This window comes from Ranitomeya variabilis, chromosome 2 (genome assembly GCF_051348905.1).
Source record: "Ranitomeya variabilis isolate aRanVar5 chromosome 2, aRanVar5.hap1, whole genome shotgun sequence".
Taxonomy (NCBI): Eukaryota; Metazoa; Chordata; class Amphibia; order Anura; family Dendrobatidae; genus Ranitomeya; species Ranitomeya variabilis.
This window is the reverse complement of record NC_135233.1, coordinates 21,238,904-21,259,389: the sequence shown is the minus strand read 5'-3', so window position 1 is coordinate 21,259,389 and position 20,486 is coordinate 21,238,904. Positions and strand designations below refer to the sequence as shown.

General features: G+C 46.2%; 1 protein-coding gene across 9 annotated transcripts in view; it reads left to right on the top strand.

The window, feature by feature from the left end:
* Positions 1–20,171, top strand: part of RBKS (ribokinase) — a 63,129-nt gene extending 42,958 nt beyond the window's left edge. For 8 of the 9 annotated variants that reach the window (XM_077282077.1, XM_077282082.1, XM_077282076.1 and 5 more), the window contains one exon: positions 19,843–20,171. In XM_077282077.1, coding sequence (XP_077138192.1) covers positions 19,843–20,019 — 177 coding nt within the window. In that variant the 3' untranslated portion in view covers positions 20,020–20,171. Of the gene's footprint in view, positions 1–3,749; positions 3,836–19,842 lie in introns of all 9 variants that reach the window. The other variant, XM_077282083.1, reaches the window with a different exon arrangement.
* Positions 20,172–20,486: the final 315 nt, after the last annotated feature.

The window sequence follows — 20,486 nt, the reverse complement described above, 5'->3', positions numbered from 1 at the left end:
CCTCTCTGTCCCCACCTGTAAATAATGAAGGCACAGATAGCACTGCCTCCCTATCCCATCTGTAAATAATGAAGGCACAGATAGTACTGCCTCCCTGTCCCCACCTGTAAATAACGAAGGCACAGATAGTACTGCCTCCCTGTCCCCATCTGTAAATTATGAAGGCACAGATAGTACTGCCTCCCTGTCCCCATCTGTAAATTATGAAGGCACAGATAGTACTGCCTCCCTGTCCCCATCTGTAAATGACGAAGGCACAGATAGTACTGCCTCCCTGTCCCCATCTGTAAATGACGAAGGCACAGATAGTACTGCCTCTCTGTCCCCACCTGTAAATAATGAAGGCACAGATAGCACTGCCTCCCTATCCCACCTGTAAATAATGAAGGCACAGATAGTACTGCCTCCCTGTCCCCACCTGTAAATAACGAAGGCACAGATAGTACTGCCTCCCTGTCCCCACCTGTAAATAATGAAGGCACAGATAGCACTGTCTCCCTGTCCCCATCTGTAAATAATGAAGGCACAGATAGTACTGCCTCCCTGTCCCCATCTGTAAATAATGAATAAATGTAAATATAATTTGGCCTGCACTCTAAATTTAGATCGGGGTGCTGGTGAGACAGACCGTAAGGTCTAGTATCAGTATTATTGAAATCCACCGCACTCCCTGTGTGGAATATCTTAGAAACAAAAGGATTTTTTGAAATTTGCTAATTTATTCAAGTGAAAAACAGAAAATCAAATGTGACAGATCAAATAGTAGGCAGTACAAGCGACTGAGTGATTGACGTTTCGACCCTCCCGGGTCTTAAGGCCCCGTCTCACTAAGCGATTTACCAACGATCACGACCAGCGATACGACCTGGCCGTGATCGTTGGTAAGTCGCTGTGTGGTCGCTGGGGAGCTGTCACACAGACCGCTCTCCAGCGACCAACGATCAGGGGAACGACTTCGGCATCGTTGAAACTGTCTTCAACGATGCCGAAGTCCCCCTGCAGCACCCGGGTAACCAGGGTAAACATCGGGTTACTAAGCGCAGGGCCGCGCTTAGTAACCCGATGTTTACCCTGGTTACCAAAAAAAACAAACACTACATACTCGCCTTTCGGTGTCCAGGTCCCTTGCCGTCTGCTTCCTGCTCTGACTGAGATCCGGCCGTACAGTGAGAGCAGAGCGCAGCGGTGACGTCACTGCTGTGCTCTCACTTCTCACTGTACGGCCGGCAGTCAGTGAGAGCAGGAAGCAGACGGCAAGGGACCTGACGGACATCAGAAGGCGAGTATGTAGTGTTTGTTTTTTTTGGTAACCAGGGTAAACATCGGGTTACTAAGCGCGGCCCTGCGCTTAGTAACCCGATGTTTACCCTGGTTACCAGTGAAGACATCGCTGGATCGGTGTCACACACACCGATTCAGCGATGTCAGCGGGACCTCAACGACCAAAAAAAGGTCCAGGCCATTCCGACACGACCAGCGATCTCGCAGCAGGGGCCTGATCGCTGGTACGTGTCACACATAGCGAGATCGCTATGGAGGTCGCTGTTGCGTCACAAAACTTGTGACTCAGCAGCGATCTCGCTAGCGATCTCGCTATGTGAGACGGGGCCTTTACTCTAAAGTCGCACTTAATCCAGGATTTATGAGTGGCTCTTATGGTAATGAGGATGTTATCCCTGTAGTGTCAAGGGCCGGTACAGTTTTTTGATACCAAGTATGGCCTGATAGTTGATTTCTCTCTGAGTATGACCTTGCTGAGGAATAGCAGCGGTGCATCAGCGTCTTGCTGCTGTTTGCATACGCGATTCAAATAGAAAGTTGGTATGTCACTGGAGACAACCTTTTCTGCAGGTGCCAATGTATCAGCCTTAAATTGCTGGTAAGTTGTATGTGGTTTAATGGATTTGCCAGTTCTGGATAAAGCCTTGTAGTGGGGTAACAGCGGCCTTCCCACAGGACGCAGGAGCGCTATCCCCCATCCACTAAGGGTATTAAGCCTACATGTCCACCAGCAAGACGCAGATGCGCCGCTGTTACCCCACTACAAGGCTTTATCCAGAACTGGCAAATCCATTAAACCACATACAACTTACCAGCAATTTAAGGCTGATACATTGGCACCTGCAGAAAAGGTTGTCTCCAGTGACATACCAACTTTCTATTTGAATCACATATGCAAACAGCAGCAAGACGCTGATGCACCGCTGCTATTCCTCAGCAAGGTCATACTCAGAGAGAAATCAACTATCAGGCCATACTTGGTATCAAAAAGACTGTACCTGCCCCTTGACACTACAGGGACAACATCCTCATTACCATAAGAGCCACTCATAAATCCTGGATTAAGTGCGACTTTAGAGTAAGACCCGGGAGGGTCGAAACGTCAATCACTCAGTCGCTTATACTGCCTACTATTTGATCTGTCACATTTGATTTTCTGTTTTTCACTTGAATAAATTATCAAATTTCAAAAAATCCTTTTGTTTCTAAGATATTCCACACAGGGAGTGCGGTGGATTTCAATAATACTGTAAATAATGAAGGCATAGATAGTACTGCCTCCCTGTCCCCATCTATAAATAATGAAGGCACAGATAGTACTGCCTCCCTGTCCCCATCTATAAATAATGAAGGCACAGATAGTACTGCCTCCCTGTCCCCATCTATAAATAATGAAGGCACAGATAGTACTGCCTCCCTGTCCCCATCTGTAAATAATGAAGGCACAGATAGCACTGCCTCCCTGTCCCCATCTGTAAATAATGAAAGCACAGATAGTACTGCCTCCCTGTCCCCATCTATAAATAATGAAGGCACAGATAGTACTGCCTCCCTGTCCCCATCTGTAAATAATGGAGGCACAGATAGTACTGCCTCCCTGTCCCCACCTGTAAATAATGAAGGCACAGATAGCACTGCCTCCATATCCCCATCTGTAAATAATGAAGGCACAGATAGTACTGCCTCCATATCCCCATCTGTAAATAATGAAGGCACAGATAGTACTGCCTCCCTGTCCCCACCTGTAAATAATGAAGGCACAGATAGCACTGCCTCCATATCCCCATCTGTAAATAATGAAGGCACAGATAGTACTGCCTCCATATCCCCATCTGTAAATAATGAAGGCACAGATAGTACTGCCTCCCTGTCCCCATCTGTAAATAATGAAGGCACAGATAGTACTGCCTCCCTGTCCCCATCTGTAAATAATGAAAGCACAGATAGTACTACCTCCATATCCCCATCTGTAAATAATGAAAGCACAGATAATACTGCCTCCCTGTCCCCATCTGTAAATAATTAAGGCACAGATAGTACTGCCTCGCTGTCTCCATCTGTAAATAATGATGGCACAGATAGTACTGCCTTGCTGTCTCCATCTGTAAATAATGAAGGCACAGATAGTACTACCTCCATATCCCCATCTGTAAATAATGAAAGCACAGATAATACTGCCTCCCTGTCCCCATCTGTAAATAATTAAGGCACAGATAGTACTGCCTCGCTGTCTCCATCTGTAAATAATGATGGCACAGATAGTACTGCCTTGCTGTCTCCATCTGTAAATAATGATGGCACAGATAGTACTGCCTTGCTGTCTCCATCTGTAAATAATGAAAGCACAGATAGTACTGCCTTGCTGTCTCCATCTCTTAGCATAGAACATCCTGAATAATAAACCCACCTAGTCACAGAGAGCGGCCCGGCACACGTTTCATCATAGCTTTGGGGGATCTTTATTACAGAAGAAAGTGGAGAAGTCGTCACTTCAGGAGGACGATGCAGATATGACGCGGCCGCCACCGACCACTTCTGCTTTGTCCTCCTCCAGGTCGGTGTTGTGGTTACACATTGCTGCGCTCACTGCCCTGTACACTCTGAGTAATCGCTCATTTCTGCTGATCTGCAAGAATGATGCCTGTGGTTCATCCCGAATTATCACATCCCCCCCCCCCGTTATATTCAGAGGTTGTGCAACTGACATAAAGGAGCTGCTGTGTGATATCTATAGGAGGCGAGGAATTATGGAGAGGGGCGAATATGGAGTAACACCGACTGCGCACCACAGACTGTCACATATCATCACCCCGAGTGTCCTCTGTAATCCACAGGAGCCACTCACTGTCCCAACCATTTACTACTAGGCAGTATTATAATAATTATATTCTTATATATAAGAGCAGTATTATAGTAGTTATATTCCTGTACATAGGGGCAGTATTATAGTAGTTATATTCTTGTACATAGGAGCAGTATTATAGTAGTTATATTCTTGTACATAGGAGCAGTATTATAGTAGTTATATTCCTGTACATAGGAGCAGTATTATAGTAGTTATATTCTTGTACATAGGAGCAGTATTATAGTAGTTATATTCTTGTACATAGGAGCAGTATTATAGTAGTTATATTCCTGTACATAGGGGCAGTATTATAGTAGTTATATTCTTGTACATAGGAGCAGTATTATAGTAGTTATATTCTTGTACATAGGAGCAGTATTATAGTAGTTATATTCTTGTACATAGGAGCAGTATTATAGTAGTTATATTCTTGTACATAGAAGCAGTATTATAGTAGTTATATTCTTGTACATAGGGGCAGTATTATAGTAGTTATATTCTTGTACATAGGGGCAGTGTTATAGTAGTTATATTCTTGTACATAAGAGCAGTATTATAGTAGTTATATTCTTGTACATAGGAGCAGTATTATTATAGTAGTTATATTCTTGTATATAGGGGAAGTATTATAGTAGTTATATTCTTGTACATAGGGGCAGTATTATAGTAGTTATATTCTTGTACATAGGAGCAGTATTATAGTAGTTATATTCTTGTACATAGGGGCAGTATTATAGTAGTTATCTTCCTGTACATAGGGGCAGTATTATAGTAGTTATCTTCCTGTACATATCGGCAGTATTATAGTAGTTATATTCTTGTACATAGGAGCAGTATTATAGTAGTTATATTCTTGTACATAGGGGCAGTATTATAGTAGTTATATTCTTGTACATAGGGGCAGTATTATAGTAGATATATTCTTGTACATAGGGGCAGTATTATCGTAGTTATATTCTTGTACATTGGGGCAGTATTATAGTAGTTATATTCTTGTACATAGGGGCAGTATTATCGTAGTTATATTCTTGTTCATAGGAGCAGTATTATAGTAGTTATATTCTTGTACATAGGGGCAGTATTATAGTAGTTATATAGTTATATTCTTGTACATAGGGGCAGTACTATAGTAGTTATATTCTTGTACATAGGAGCAGTATTATAGTAGTTATATTCTTGTACATAGAGGCAGTATTATAGTAGTTATATTCTTGTACATAGGGGCAGTATTATAGTAGTTATATTCTTGTACATAGGGGAAGTATTATAGTAGTTATATTCTTGTACATAGGGGCAGTATTATAGTAGTTATATTATTGTAAATAGGGGGCAGTATTATAGTAGTTATATTCGTGTACATAGGGGCAGTATTATAGTAGATATATTATTGTACATAGGGGCAGTATTATAGTAGTTATATTCTTGTACATAGGGGCAGTATTATCGTAGTTATATTCTTGTACATAGGAGCAGTATTATAGTAGTTATATTCTTGTACATAGGGGCAGTATTATAGTAGTTATATTATTGTACATAGGGGCAGTATTATAGTAGTTATATTCTTGTACATAGGAGCAGTATTATAGTAGTTATATTCTTGTACATAGGGGCAGTATTATAGTAGTTATATTCTTGTACATAGGGTCAGTATTATAGTAGTTATATTATTGTACATAGGGGCAGTATTATAGTAGTTGTATTTTTGTAGATAGGGGCACTATTATAGTAAGTGAATGGCGCTTCATGTCTGCGCTATTCTACCAGTGACTGGGATGGTTATGGTGGATATGTGGCCGGTGTTATTATGGGGTAAAGTGTTAATCTCCTCCTGTGTTTGTACAGACAGGACAGAGTTTAGTTTTGGGGTGAATTGACCATGATAAATGCACTGGTTCCGGAATCCTGTCTTGTGTTCCTGACTGTGCAGTAAAACGTCAGGTTTCCTCCAGTAAAGGGGGCGATCCGCGGACCACCCAGAAATAATTGCAGCCTCATCCTCACTCCTCAGAGTCCTCATTGCTGTAGATCCGTTTTCGACTTCCTGATTGATGAAAAGCCTCATTAAAATGAAGGCCTCACAGGAGGACGTCGCCTGTGGTCACTGTAATGGGGGCCGCGCTGCCGAGCCGACTTTATATAGACTGGTGTGTATGGAAAGGGTTAACCCCTCAGTAAATGAATGCGTCCTTTTCCTGAATGGCCTCCCTGGATCAGACGTAGTGACCTGTTATATCGCCTCCATATAATGTAGCGTTACCCACCACCTGGATCACGCCTGTAGAAATCCGCCAGCTGATGATGTAGTATGGCTCCACAATATGGCATTAGTGACCGACTCCATATGCCTCCATTGTCCTATAGCGCCCCCATGCTGACAGATGAAGACTTGCAGGAACTCTGTGTGCTGCCATATAGGATGAATGTGTACAAGTGCTACGACGTGACCGCTGCAGTGGTCTCTATTTTATACCTGGACCTGTACGGCTGAGAGTTTGCTGCGTCTGGTGTTATGACCCCAATGGCGAGGGTCTCAGAGGAACGTGGAAGTCTGCAGAATACAAAAATCCAGCTCATAGGGCAGTGGTAACTGGGTTGACCATATATCTACTCCTAACGCCAACACTAGAAGTAGCCGGGGATCATTCCTACGTTGATTCTAGATGACACGCTCCAGCCGGAGAATCTAGCTACCCCTAGTAGAGGAAAACAAAAGACCTTTCTTGCCTCCAGAGAAGGGGACCCCAAAGCTGGATAGAAGCCCCCCACAAATAATAACGGTGAGGTAAGAGGAAATGACAAACACAGAAATGAACCAGGTTTAGCACAGAGAGGCCCGCTAACTGATAGCAGAATAAAGAAAGGTAACTTATATGGTCAACAAAAACCCTATCAAAATCCACACTGGAAATTCAAGAACCCCCGAACCGTCTAACGGTCCGGGGGGAGAACACCAGCCCCCTAGAGCTTCCAGCAAAGGTCAGGATATAGATTTGGAACAAGCTGGACAAAAATACAAAACCAAAACAAATAGCAAAAGGCAGACTTAGCTGATATAACTGGAACCAGGATCAGTAGACAAGAGCACAGCAGACTAGCTCTGATAACTACGTTGCCAGGCATAGAACTGAAGGTCCAGGAAGCTTATATAGCAACACCCCTAACTAACGACCCAGGTGCGGATAAAAGGAATGACAGAAAAACCAGAGTCAAAAAAACTAGTAACCACTAGAGGGAGCAAAAAGCAAATTCACAACAGTACCCCCCCCTTAGTGAGGGGTCACCGAACCCTCACCACGACCACCAGGGCGATCAGGATGAGCGGCATGAAAGGCACGAACTAAATCGGCCGCATGAACATCAGAGGCGACCACCCAGGAATTATCCTCCTGACCATAGCCCTTCCACTTGACCAGGTACTGAAGCCTCCGCCTGGAGAGGCGAGAATCCAAGATCTTCTCCACCACGTACTCCAACTCGCCCTCAACCAACACCGGAGCAGGAGGCTCAGCAGAAGGAACTACAGGCACAATGTACCGCCGCAACAAGGACCTATGAAATACATTGTGAATAGCAAACGACACAGGAAGATCCAGACGAAAAGATACAGGATTAAGGATTTCCAATATCTTGTAAGGCCCAATAAAACGAGGTTTAAATTTGGGAGAGGAGACCTTCATAGGAACAAAGCGGGAAGAAAGCCATACCAAATCCCCAACGCGTAGTCGGGGACCCACACCGCGGCGGCGGTTGGCAAAGCGCTGAGCCCTCTCCTGTGACAACTTCAAGTTGTCCACCACATGATTCCAGATCCGCTGCAACCTATCCACCACAGAATCCACCCCAGGACAGTCAGAAGGCTCCACATGACCCGAAGAAAAGCGAGGATGGAAACCAGAGTTGCAGAAAAAAGGCGAAACCAAGGTGGCGGAACTAGCCCGATTATTAAGGGCAAACTCAGCCAACGGCAAGAATGTCACCCAATCGTCCTGATCAGCAGAGACAAAACACCTCAAATAAGCCTCCAAAGTCTGATTGGTTCGCTCCGTCTGTCCATTAGTCTGAGGATGGAAAGCAGACGAAAACGACAAATCAATGCCCATCCTACTACAAAAGGATCGCCAGAACCTGGAAACGAACTGGGATCCTCTGTCCGACACAATATTCTCAGGGATGCCGTGCAAACGAACCACGTTCTGGAAAAACACAGGAACCAGATCGGAAGAGGAAGGCAGCTTAGGCAAAGGAACCAAATGGACCATCTTGGAGAAGCGATCACATATCACCCAGATAACGGACATGCCCTGAGATAGCGGAAGATCAGAAATGAAATCCATGGAGATATGTGTCCAAGGTCTCTTCGGGACAGGCAAGGGCAAGAGCAAACCGCTGGCACGAGAACAGCAAGGCTTAGCTCGAGCGCAAGTCCCACAGGACTGCACAAATGACCGCACATCCCTTGACAAGGAAGGCCACCAAAAGGACCTGGCCACCAGATCTCTGGTGCCAAAAATTCCCGGGTGACCTGCCAACACCGAGGAATGAACCTCGGAAATGACTCTGCTGGTCCACTTATCCGGGACAAACAGTCTGTCAGGTGGACAAGACTCAGGCCTATCAGCCTGAAATCTCTGCAACACACGTCGCAGATCCGGAGAAATAGCTGACAAGATAACTCCATCTTTAAGAATACCAACAGGATCAGCGACTCCAGGAGCATCAGGCACAAAGCTCCTAGAAAGAGCATCGGCCTTCACATTCTTTGAACCTGGTAAATACGAGACAACAAAATCAAAGCGGGAGAAAAACAATGACCAGCGGGCCTGTCTCGGATTAAGGCGTTTAGCAGACTCGAGATACATCAGATTTTTGTGATCAGTCAAGACCACCACACGATGCTTAGCACCCTCGAGCCAATGACGCCACTCCTCAAATGCCCATTTCATGGCCAACAACTCCCGATTGCCCACATCATAATTTCGCTCGGCAGGCGAAAACTTCCTAGAGAAAAAGGCACAAGGTTTCATAACAGAGCAACCAGGGCCTCTCTGCGACAAAACGGCCCCTGCTCCAATCTCTGAAGCATCCACCTCAACCTGAAAGGGAAGTGAGACATCGGGCTGGCACAAAACAGGCGCCGAAGTAAACCGGCGTTTCAACTCCTGGAAAGCCTCCACGGCAGCAGGAGCCCAGTTAGCTACATCTGAGCCCTTCTTGGTCATATCCGTCAAAGGTTTCACAATGCTAGAAAAATTAGCGATAAAACGACGGTAGAAGTTAGCGAAACCCAAGAACTTCTGAAGACTCTTAACTGACGAGGGCTGAGTCCAATCAAGAATAGCTCGGACCTTGACTGGGTCCATCTCCACAGCAGAAGGGGAAAAAATGAACCCCAAAAAGGGAACCTTCTGTACACCAAAGAGACACTTTGAGCCCTTGACAAACAAAGAATTTTCACGCAAAATTTTAAAGACCAACCTGACCTGCTCCACATGCGAATCCCAATTATCAGAAAAAACCAAAATATCATCCAGATAAACAATCAAAAATTTATCCAGATACTTCCGGAAAATGTCATGCATAAAGGACTGAAAAACTGAAGGCGCATTGGAGAGCCCAAAAGGCATCACCAAGTACTCAAAATGACCTTCGGGCGTATTGAATGCGGTTTTCCATTCATCACCTTGCTTAATGCGCACAAGGTTGTACGCACCACGAAGGTCTATCTTGGTGAACCACTTGGCACCTTTAATCCGGGCAAACAAGTCAGACAACAGCGGTAAAGGATACTGAAATTTGACAGTGATCTTATTTAAAAGCCGATAATCAATACAAGGCCTCAAAGATCCGTCCTTTTTTGCCACAAAAAAGAATCCCGCACCAAGAGGGGAAGAAGACGGACGAATATTTCCTTTCTCCAGAGACTCCTTGATATATGAACGCATAGCGGTATGTTCAGGTACCGACAGATTAAACAGTCTTCCCTTAGGAAATTTACTGCCTGGGATCAAATCTATAGCACAGTCACAGTCCCTATGAGGAGGCAGTGCACTGGACTCAGACTCACTGAAGACATCCTGATAATCAGACAAATACGCCGGAACTTCCGAAGGCGTAGAAGAAGCAATAGACAAGGGCAGGGAATCCTCATGAATACCACGACAGCCCCAACTTGAGACTGACATAGCCTTCCAGTCCAGGACTGGATTATGGGTCTGTAACCATGGCAGCCCTAAAACGACCAAATCATGCATTTTATGTAAAACCAGGAAACGTATCACCTCGCGGTGTTCAGGAGTCATGCACATGGTAACCTGTGTCCAATACTGCGGTTTATTTGCTGCCAATGGTGTAGCATCAATACCCCTAAGAGGAATAGGATTTTCTAATGGTTCAAGAGTAAAACCACAGCGCTTAGCAAATGAGAGATCCATGAGACTCAGGGCAGCACCTGAATCTACAAACGCCATGACAGGATAAGATGACAGTGAGCAAATCAAAGTTACAGACAGAATAAATTTAGGTTGCAAATTACCAACGGTGACAGGACTAACAACCTTAGCTATACGTTTAGAGCATGCTGAGATAACATGTGTAGAATCACCACAGTAGTAACACAAGCCATTCCGGCGTCTATGAATTTTCCGCTCATTTCTAGTCAGGATTCTATCACATTGCATTAAATCAGGTGTCTGTTCAGACAACACCATGAGGGAATTTGCGGTTTTGCGCTCCCGCAACCGCCGGTCAATTTGAATAGCCAGTGCCATAGTATCATTCAGACCTGTGGGAATGGGAAAACCCACCATAACATTCTTAATGGCTTCAGAAAGGCCATTTCTAAAATTAGCGGCCAGTGCACACTCGTTCCAATGTGTCAGCACGGACCATTTCCGAAATTTTTGGCAATACACTTCAGCCTCGTCCTGCCCCTGAGACATAGCCAGCAAGGCCTTTTCTGCCTGAATCTCAAGATTGGGTTCCTCATAAAGTAAACCGAGCGCCAGAAAAAACGCATTAATATCAGCCAATGCCGGATCTCCTGGCGCCAGCGAAAAAGCCCAATCCTGAGGGTCGCCCCGTAAGAACGAAATAACAATTTTTACTTGCTGAGCAGAATCTCCAGATGAACAGGGTCTCAGGGACAAAAACAATTTACAATTATTCACGAAATTCCTAAACTTAAACCTGTCTCCGGAAAACAGTTCAGGAATCGGTATTTTAGGTTCTGACCTAGGATTTCTGATAACATAGTCTTGTATGCCCTGCACACGAGTAGCCAGCTGGTCCACACTTGTAATCAAGGTCTGGACATTCATGTCTGCAGCAAGCATAGCCACTCTGAGGTAAAGGGGAAGAAGAAAGAAAAAAAAAAAAAAACTCAGAATCTTCTTTCTTATAATCCCTCTTCTGCAATGCATTAAACATTTAATACTGGCCTGGCAAACTGTTATGACCCCAATGGCGAGGGTCTCAGAGGAACGTGGAAGTCTGCAGAATACAAAAATCCAGCTCATAGGGCTGTGGTAACTGGGTTGACCATATATCTACTCCTAACGCCAACACTAGAAGTAGCCGGGGATCATTCCTACGTTGATTCTAGATGACACGCGCCAGCCGGAGAATCTAGCTACCCCTAGTAGAGGAAAACAAAAGACCTTTCTTGCCTCCAGAGAAGGGGACCCCAAAGCTGGATAGAAGCCCCCCACAAATAATAACGGTGAGGTAAGAGGAAATGACAAACACAGAAATGAACCAGGTTTAGCACAGAGAGGCCCGCTTACTGATAGCAGAATAAAGAAAGGTAACTTATATGGTCAACAAAAACCCTATCAAAATCCACACTGGAAATTCAAGAACCCCTGAACCGTCTAACGGTCCGGGGGGAGAACACCAGCCCCCTAGAGCTTCCAGCAAAGGTCAGGATATAGATTTGGAACAAGCTGGACAAAAATACAAAACCAAAACAAATAGCAAAAAGCAAAAGGCAGACTTAGCTGATATAACTGGAACCAGGATCAGTAGACAAGAGCACAGCAGACTAGCTCTGATAACTACGTTGCCAGGCATAGAACTGAAGGTCCAGGAAGCTTATATAGCAACACCCCTAACTAACGACCCAGGTGCGGATAAAAGGAATGACAGAAAAACCAGAGTCAAAAAACTAGTAACCACTAGAGGGAGCAAAAAGCAAATTCACAACAGTCTGGTCCCTGTGTGATTTTAGGAGGGAGCCTGCTCCATATTGACTGTAGTAAAGAGCACCCACCCGTTCCTTACTACACATTTATGGGGGGTTTCCATTTTGGGGGACCATTTGTTTCCCCAATACATCCACGGCCCATGTGCTCAGAAATCAGCTGAATGTTATGCTTCTCTTCAGTTTCTGAGCTCCTAACTCTCCATCAGATTCTCATGGTGAGCCGACTGATGGATTCTCAGTTAACTCGTTCTGCAGCCAGCAATTATTAATATATAAAGACATTCCAAACGAGTGCGTGGAGACGAGTATCTGCCAGGAAACGAGAGGCTATGCTTACATTAATCCCGGGAATCTAAATGATATAAATAAATGGCTGCAAAATGCAACAATTTACAGCAGAATAGGGGAAGGATGAATGTCCGAACAATGGTGGACGCGCCTGGTATATAGATTCTACAAGAATACAATGTCACCGTCCGATACGGATCTATCAGTGTTTGCACTCAACTTGAGTTTCGCTGTTGCTTCATCAGAGGGCAGATAAGTATCTATCGGTGTTTGTTCCTGACTCGTGTTTTGCTGTTGCTTCATCAGAGGGCAGATACGTATCTGTCAAAGTTTGTTCCTGACTTGTGTTTCGCTCTTGCTTCATCAGAGGGCAGATACGTATCTGTCAATGTTTGTTGCTGACTCGTGTTTCGCTGCTGCTTCATCAGAGGGAAGATACGTATCTGTCGGTGTTTGTTCCTGACTCGTGTTTCGCTCTTGCTTCATCAGAGGGCAGATACGTATCTGTCGGTGTTTGTTGTTGACTTGTGTTTCGCTGTTGCTTCATCAGAGGGCAGATACGTATCTGTCGGTGTTTGTTCCTGACTCGTGTTTTGCTGTTGCTTCATCAGAGGGCAGATACGTATATGTCGGTGTTTGTTCCTGACTCGTGTTTTGCTGTTGCTTCATCAGAGGGCAGATACGTATCTGTCGGTGTTTGTTCCTGACTCGTGTTTCGCTGTTGCTTCATCAGAGGGCAGATGCGTATCTGTCGGTGTTAGTTCCTGACTCGTGTTTTGCTGTTGCTTCATCAGAGGGAAGATAAGTATCTGTCAGGGTTTGCCCCCGACTCGTGTTTCGCTCTTACTTCATCATAGGATGAGATATCTATCTGTCGGTGTTTGTTCCTGACTTGTGTTTTGCTGTTGCTTCATCAGAGGGAAGATAAGTAAGTGTCAGTGTTTGTTCCTGACTCGTGTTTCGCTCATGCTTCATCAGAGGGCAGATACGTATCTGTCGGTGTTTGTTCCTGACTCGTGGTTCGCTCTTGCTTCATCAGAGGGTAGATAAGTATCTGTCAGGGTTTGCCCCCGACTCGTGTTTCGCTGTTACTTCATCATAGGATGAGATATCTATCTGTCAGAGTTTGTGCACAGCGCAAGTTTTGCAGTCGCTTCATCAGGGGTCATATAGTTATCTGGTGGTGTTTGTATACGATGTTTCGCTGTCGCTTCTTCAGGGGGCAGATTTATTTTATTTTTTTCATCATTTCACCCAATTTGCACTTGTTTTTTTTTTTTTTTTTTAAGCAAATTATACGGCACTGTTAACTCAAATAAAAATCAAGTTATGGCTCTTGATAGCAGGGGAGGAATAAAAAAAGTGAAAGTGAGGGGGGGGAAATAAATGATTTAGTGATGAAGTGGTTAATTAGATAGTGTAAGTGGGGCAGATGGTACTGTGCCGGGCGCAGGATTACTGCTGATTGACTCATGATTGCGCAGCACTTTCCCCCTCGCCTGGAATGATAAGAAGCTGGATGATTAAGAGGTGAGAGGGCGACCACAAGCCGTGGCCCAGAGACATGGGGATATACTATATACACCGAGATCGTACAGCAGAAGTGACCAGAAATCCCGCTGTATTCCATCCTATACGATAAAGAGAACGCTCATGGCGATTATTAGCAGCGTGCGCTCCTTTAAGAGTCAGAATGCTGGCGTCTGTGAGAGCAGCTGTCTGCCACGTGCAGCGGCCGAAAAATGAGATCCCGGCGTTAGGAGGCGTGTGCTACCCGGTGCGGTGTCCCTATAAACATCCGACTATTCGGCTAGGGCGACGGGCCGACGGGTCGCTCCAGTTTACTGAAAAGTTACTCCTCAGCAGCTACAAGAAACTCTTCTCTGGAGGAGCCATGTCAGAGACTTACACCGGTCACCCATTGATTTCCATGTAATGCATCATTTATCCTCCGGGGGCGCTGTACGGACAGGCTTTTACAATAGATTGAAGCTGATCTTTGGGATTACCAGTGGACGGACGACCTGTGATTCGCCGTCTTAGAAATATACCCCAGTGTTCGTGGAGTGATTGTAAGACCCTACAGGTCATGTAATGACCTCTGTAATATCGCCAGACTTGTTAACAGCCCTTAAACCAATCTTTAGTACAGCGTCCCCCAGGAGGCAGCACCTGAGAGAGGGTTTTTTTTCTTTTATTTGCAAATCGTAAGATCTCACATGTTCCTGCTGTGCAGACACCTGTACAGACTTATCGGAGTCCTGAGGGTCTGACTGGAAGCAGAAATCTGAATGCAGCTCTGAGGGCCTGCTGTGTGCGCTCTGCCTCCTACAATGCGACTGTGCGAGTGATGCTCAGGAAATGCGAGTGCCCCCTGTATGGACTACACCCCCCACCATGCAGAGCAGCAGACCATGATCTGTACTACAGTGGTTCCAGTAGAGCAAGTGAAGGCAGAATTCTGAATGATGCTCTGGGAATGATTGGAAAACAAATTACTCCGTTCTCCCTGAAATATGTATTATACAACGGATGCACAATCTACAGACTAGGGGTCAATGCAGCTGGTGATGCCGATCTATGCAGCCCCCAAACATCTGACCTTATACCTGCTCCTCTGTAACCTATCAGCAGCACTCATTACAGAGTAGAGGAGTGCGGGAAGAGGAGTAATGTATGTACACAGTGACTGCACCAGCAGAATAGTGAGCGCAGCTCTGGAGTATAATACAGGATGTAACTCAGGATCAGTAATGTACTATATGTACACAGTGACTGCACCAGCAGAATAGTGAGTGCAGCTCTGGAGTATAATACAGGAGGTAACTCAGGATCAGTAATGTAATGTATGTACGCAGAGACTGCACCAGCAGAATAGTGAGTGCAGCTCTGGAGTATAATACAGGATGTAACTCAGGATCAGTAATGTAATGTATGTACACAGTGACTGCACCAGCAGAATAGTGAGTGCAGCTCTGGAGTATAATACAGGATGTAACTCAGGATCAGTAATGTAATGTATGCACACAGTGACTGCACCAGCAGAATAGTGAGTGCAGCTCTGGAGTATAATACAGGATGTAACTCAGGATCAGTAATGTAATGTATGTACACAGTGACTGCACCAGCAGAATAGTGAGTGCAGCTCTGGAGTATAATACAGGATGTAACTCAGGATCAGTAATGTATGTACACAGTGTCTGCACCAGCAGAATAATGAGTGCAGCTCTGGGGTATAATACTGGATGTAACTCAGGATCAGTAATGTATGTACACAGTGACTGCACCAGCAGAATAATGAGTGCAGCTCTGGAGTATAATAAAGGATGTAACTCAGGATCAGTAATGTAATGTATGTACACAGTGACTGCTCCAGCAGAATAGTGAGTGCAGCTCTGGGGTATAATACAGGATGTAACTCAGGATCAGTAATGTAATGTATGTACACAGTGACTGCACCAGCAGAATAGTGAGTGCAGCTCTGGGGTATAATACTGGATGTATTGTAGTACATTCATCTTTCCTTTATTACCCTATAAAGTTTTGCTGCATTCCTGGGGTTGGTTGACACAATGGTCCTTGGAGTAGAAAAGTTTGTGAACCCTATATTTGCCTATAATAATTGGTAATGTAATTATGTTTCATGTCCTGACATTGGGGATATTATGGAGATTTTTATTATTTTAGTCAGACATGTTCTTTAATAAACTAAGCATTTTCTGGAAGCTGCAGTCCTGATGGCCATGTACAGGTGCAGGCTGGATATGACGAGGGGCGGTAATTATTGGGTGGGCAGAACAGATGCATGAAATATATGTGTTGGGAAACAAACTGCCCCTGGTCAGTTATGTCCCCGGTGAGGGTCTTGTAGTCCGGGCACAATGGCTGCCTCCCTCACATGTATCTGGCCCCATCCTCCACTATACAGTCTGAACTGTCAGCTCTTGTGCACATTTGTCCTGCAGACGCCTCTCGGCTGGCGTGTTTTTGGTTATCTTAAACCACAAGCCATGCAGAGTTTTGGGAAAGAATGTGACTCTGTATCTGGTGCTTTGATCCCTTGTACTGGGGATTATTATAGGAGGTTTGTCATGAGATAGGAATGCAGGGGTTAATAGCCGACCCTGACTCCTAGGGTGACTCAGTGTGAGATCACTCAGATCCATCAGGAAAAGCTGCTGAGTTCCCACAGGGGGCGACCACCTGTGCACGGCCCCCCAAAGTCTTATCATGCCAAGTGTCAAGGGGTTCATCACACTGTCTGCTCTTAAACTGGCTTCCCCCTTAAATCACCCCATTTTTTTTGTCTGGCTGTTTAGGTCCCACACTGTCCTTCATACTATTACTGTCACTCTATGGGGCAAATGGCACCTTGCTCCAAGTGAATCCTCTGTAAACACCTCCCCTGCGGCGGCACCTCTGCAGCCTCTCTGGTTGCACCTCTGCACCACCCTTGTGGCTGCATCATTGCACCTCTGCACCCCTTCCAGTCGAATCTCTGCACCCCTTTCCTGCTGCACCTCCCTCTGCGGCGGCACGTGTACACACCCGCAGCCTCTCTGGTTGCACCTATGCACCCTTTGAGACGAATCTCTGCACTCCTTTCTTGCTGCACCTTTTCCTGCGGCACCTGTGCACCCCTGCAGCCTCTCTGGTTGCACCTCTGCACCCTTTTCCTTCTGCACCCTTTCCTGCAGCACCCCTGCAGCCTCTATGGTTGCACCTCTGCACCCCCTCCAGACGCACCTCTGCACCCTTTCCTGCGGCACCTGTTCACCCCTGCAGCCTTTCTGGTTGCACCTCTTTCCTGCTGCACCCCTGCAGCCTCTCTGGTTGTACCTCTGCACCCCTTTCCTTCTGCGCCCTTTCCTGCGGCACCCCTGCAGCCTCTCTGGTTGCACCTCTGCACCCCATTCGTTCTGCATCCTTTCCTGCGGCACCCCTGCAGCCTCTCTGGTTGCACCTCTGCACCCCTTTCCTGCTGCAAATCTGCACCCCCTCTAGACACACCTCCGCACCTTTTCCTGCAGCCTCTCTGGTTACACCTCTGCACCCCTTTCCTGCGGCACCCCTGCAGCCTCTCTGGTTGCACCTCTGCACCCCTTTGAAATGAATCTCTGCACTCCTTTCTTGCTGCACCTCTGCACCTTTTCCTGCGGCACCCCTGCAGCCTCTGCTTACACCTCCGCACCCCTTTCCTTCTGCACCTTCTCTAGTTGCACCTATGCACCCCTTTCCTTCTGCACCCTTTCCTGCGGCACCCCTGCAGCCTCTCTGCACCTTTCCCTGCAGCACCTGTGCACCCCTGCAGCCTCTCTGGTTACACCTCTGCACCCCTTTCCTGCTGCACCCCTGCAGCCTCTCTGGTTATACCTCGGCACCCCTGCAGCCTCTCTGGTTACACCTCCGCACCCCTTTCCTTCTGCACCTTCTCTGGTTGCACCTATGCACCCCTTTCCTTCTGCACCCTTTCCTGCGGCACCCTTGTAGCCTCTCTGCACCCCTTTCCTGCGGCACCTGTGCACCCCTGCAGCCTCTCTGGTTACACCTCTGCACCCCTTTCCTTCTGCACCCCTGCAGCCTCTCTGGTTGCACCTCTGCACCCCTTTCCTGCTGCAAATGTGCACCCCCTCCAGACGCACCCCTGCAGCCTCTCTGGTTGCACCTCTGCCCCCCCTCCAGACGCACTTCTGCAGCCTCTCTGGTTGCACCTCTTTGAGATGAATCTCTGCACCCTTTTCTTCTGCACCTCTGCCCATTCCAGTCTATCCTGCACCGTTCCTCTTCCTGTCGGGATGTGGATGGCACAATAACTTATGATTTATGGACATAATTGCATTTTTCTCTGCCCAGATTTAAGTATTGGAGGCAGAGATGGCTGGATGTGCGGGAAGATGCTGCCAAAAGGAAGCTGCACTCAACAAAAGAGACCAAGGGGCATCGTGCTGCTGCGAGGACTGGGGTTTCCGTGCATGGAAAATATGAGCTTCCAAGGTGGAAACATAGGAATAAATAGTCCTGGAGGTCTAGACAGAGATCACTGACATGCGGCACAACGCCGACCCCTCCAGGACTATTTATACCGGGTCTCATCGTGACGCTAGAACTCTGGACGCAGATCTGAAATGCTGTTTTCTTCATCTCTGGGTCATTTTCCATCTGCAAATATGAAAGGTCAGAATAACAGGGACGAGAGCAGGAACCTGATGAGTCTGACATACGGAGCCAAGAATATTTCCCAAAAACTTGAGAATTTAGCAATAATGAAAGGGGCCAATACAATCTTATGTAAATTAATCTTCCAGCATAGCTGTCATCTCAGGTGACTTTTCAGAATAATTTGTCCTGTGTACATGAGGAATAACACTAGTTCTGGCCATCACATGACTTCTAGCCTGCAGTTTTCTTTTTTTTACCAGTTTTTCAGTAGCAGGCTCTTATCTCTACTTTTTCAGTTGTCTGAGAAAGTGCGTGGAAACTAGCTGTTATATCTCCCATACACAGACAAAATGGACTACTGCTCTCCTCTCTCTGTGTACCACATGCTTAGATGCAGAATGGAGGACATTACACAGCAGGACTGAGCAGTGTAGCTGTGAATCAATCACACAGGTGAGAAAACACTTACTAGGAAGCAGAAATTGCTTGGAGGACATTATACAGCAGTACTGAGCAGTGTAGCTGTGAATCAAACACAAGGGTGCGATTAAACACTTTAAACTAGAGTGCAGCAATTGTATGGACGACATTATACAGCACTACTAAGTAGTGTAGTTGTGAATGTAGCAATGGAGTGAGATAAAATACTTACTAGAACTGTGCAGCATGGAAGAAAAATATGTAGTAGTACTGAGCTGTGTAGCTGTTATCCCAGCACAGGGGTTAGAAAAAGACAATAAAATGCCGCAGTAGCCTGGAAAACATTACTCTACTCAGTACTGGTGTACAACTGTGAATCCAGCACAGAGGAAGTACAAAGCCACAGTATCACATCTGATTTTATGGATACATTGTAATTCTGTAACATAGGAAAGTGTAAATGGTTCTGTAGATGATTAATAGCTGCTGGCAAAAAATGGGCTGTACACAGATGAGAAGTGAGAACAAGAATTATACAGTTTTCTGGATGAAACGGTCTGCCGGTCTGCACGTTTTCCCATAGTCCTCTGGTCCGGTCGGCGTCCGCAGCAGATAACCCACGCCATGTCACACCTTCTGTCTCTTTCAGGGGGCCGGGGACAGTTTTCTTGGGGCGCTGGCTTTCTTCATTGCGCATTATCCTCAGCTCAGCATTGAAGAAATGGTGAAGAGGTCAAATCAGATTGCGTCTGTGAGCGTCCAGGCCGCGGGGACACAGACGTCCTACCCGTGTCGCCAGCACCTTCCTGAGGATCTCTTCTTATGAAGGACGCCGGTCCCGGGGAGCGATGTCCGGGCCGAGACGAGGAAGCTCATAAACACCCCTATCATGGTGCACGGAGACTACCTCTAAAATAAAGAGAAGGGAAACCCCTCCATTTTTTTTTAATAATTCAATAAAAAATTCTGAAATGCAAATGCCTGTCTATTGCTGGCTGAAACTACAATTCCCAGCATGCCCTGTCAGCCTGTAGTTGTCAATGTGTGCTGGCCGGGACTAGGGGAAGGCACCCGCCTAGGGCTCTTCTTCCCTGTGGCGGCGCACTTGGGGGAAGAAAAAAGTGCCATGGCTGAATGTCTGCGGCCACCCAGCATCTTCCTCCAGCCGCAGACATTCAGCACATTGACGGCTGGGGCGCAGGTATGAAGGTGAGTGGTGTCAGTCACTCACTGCCACCACTCGCCCGTCTCTGTACTGCGCCCCGGCCGTTGCTTCCTCCCCAGCACTCAGTT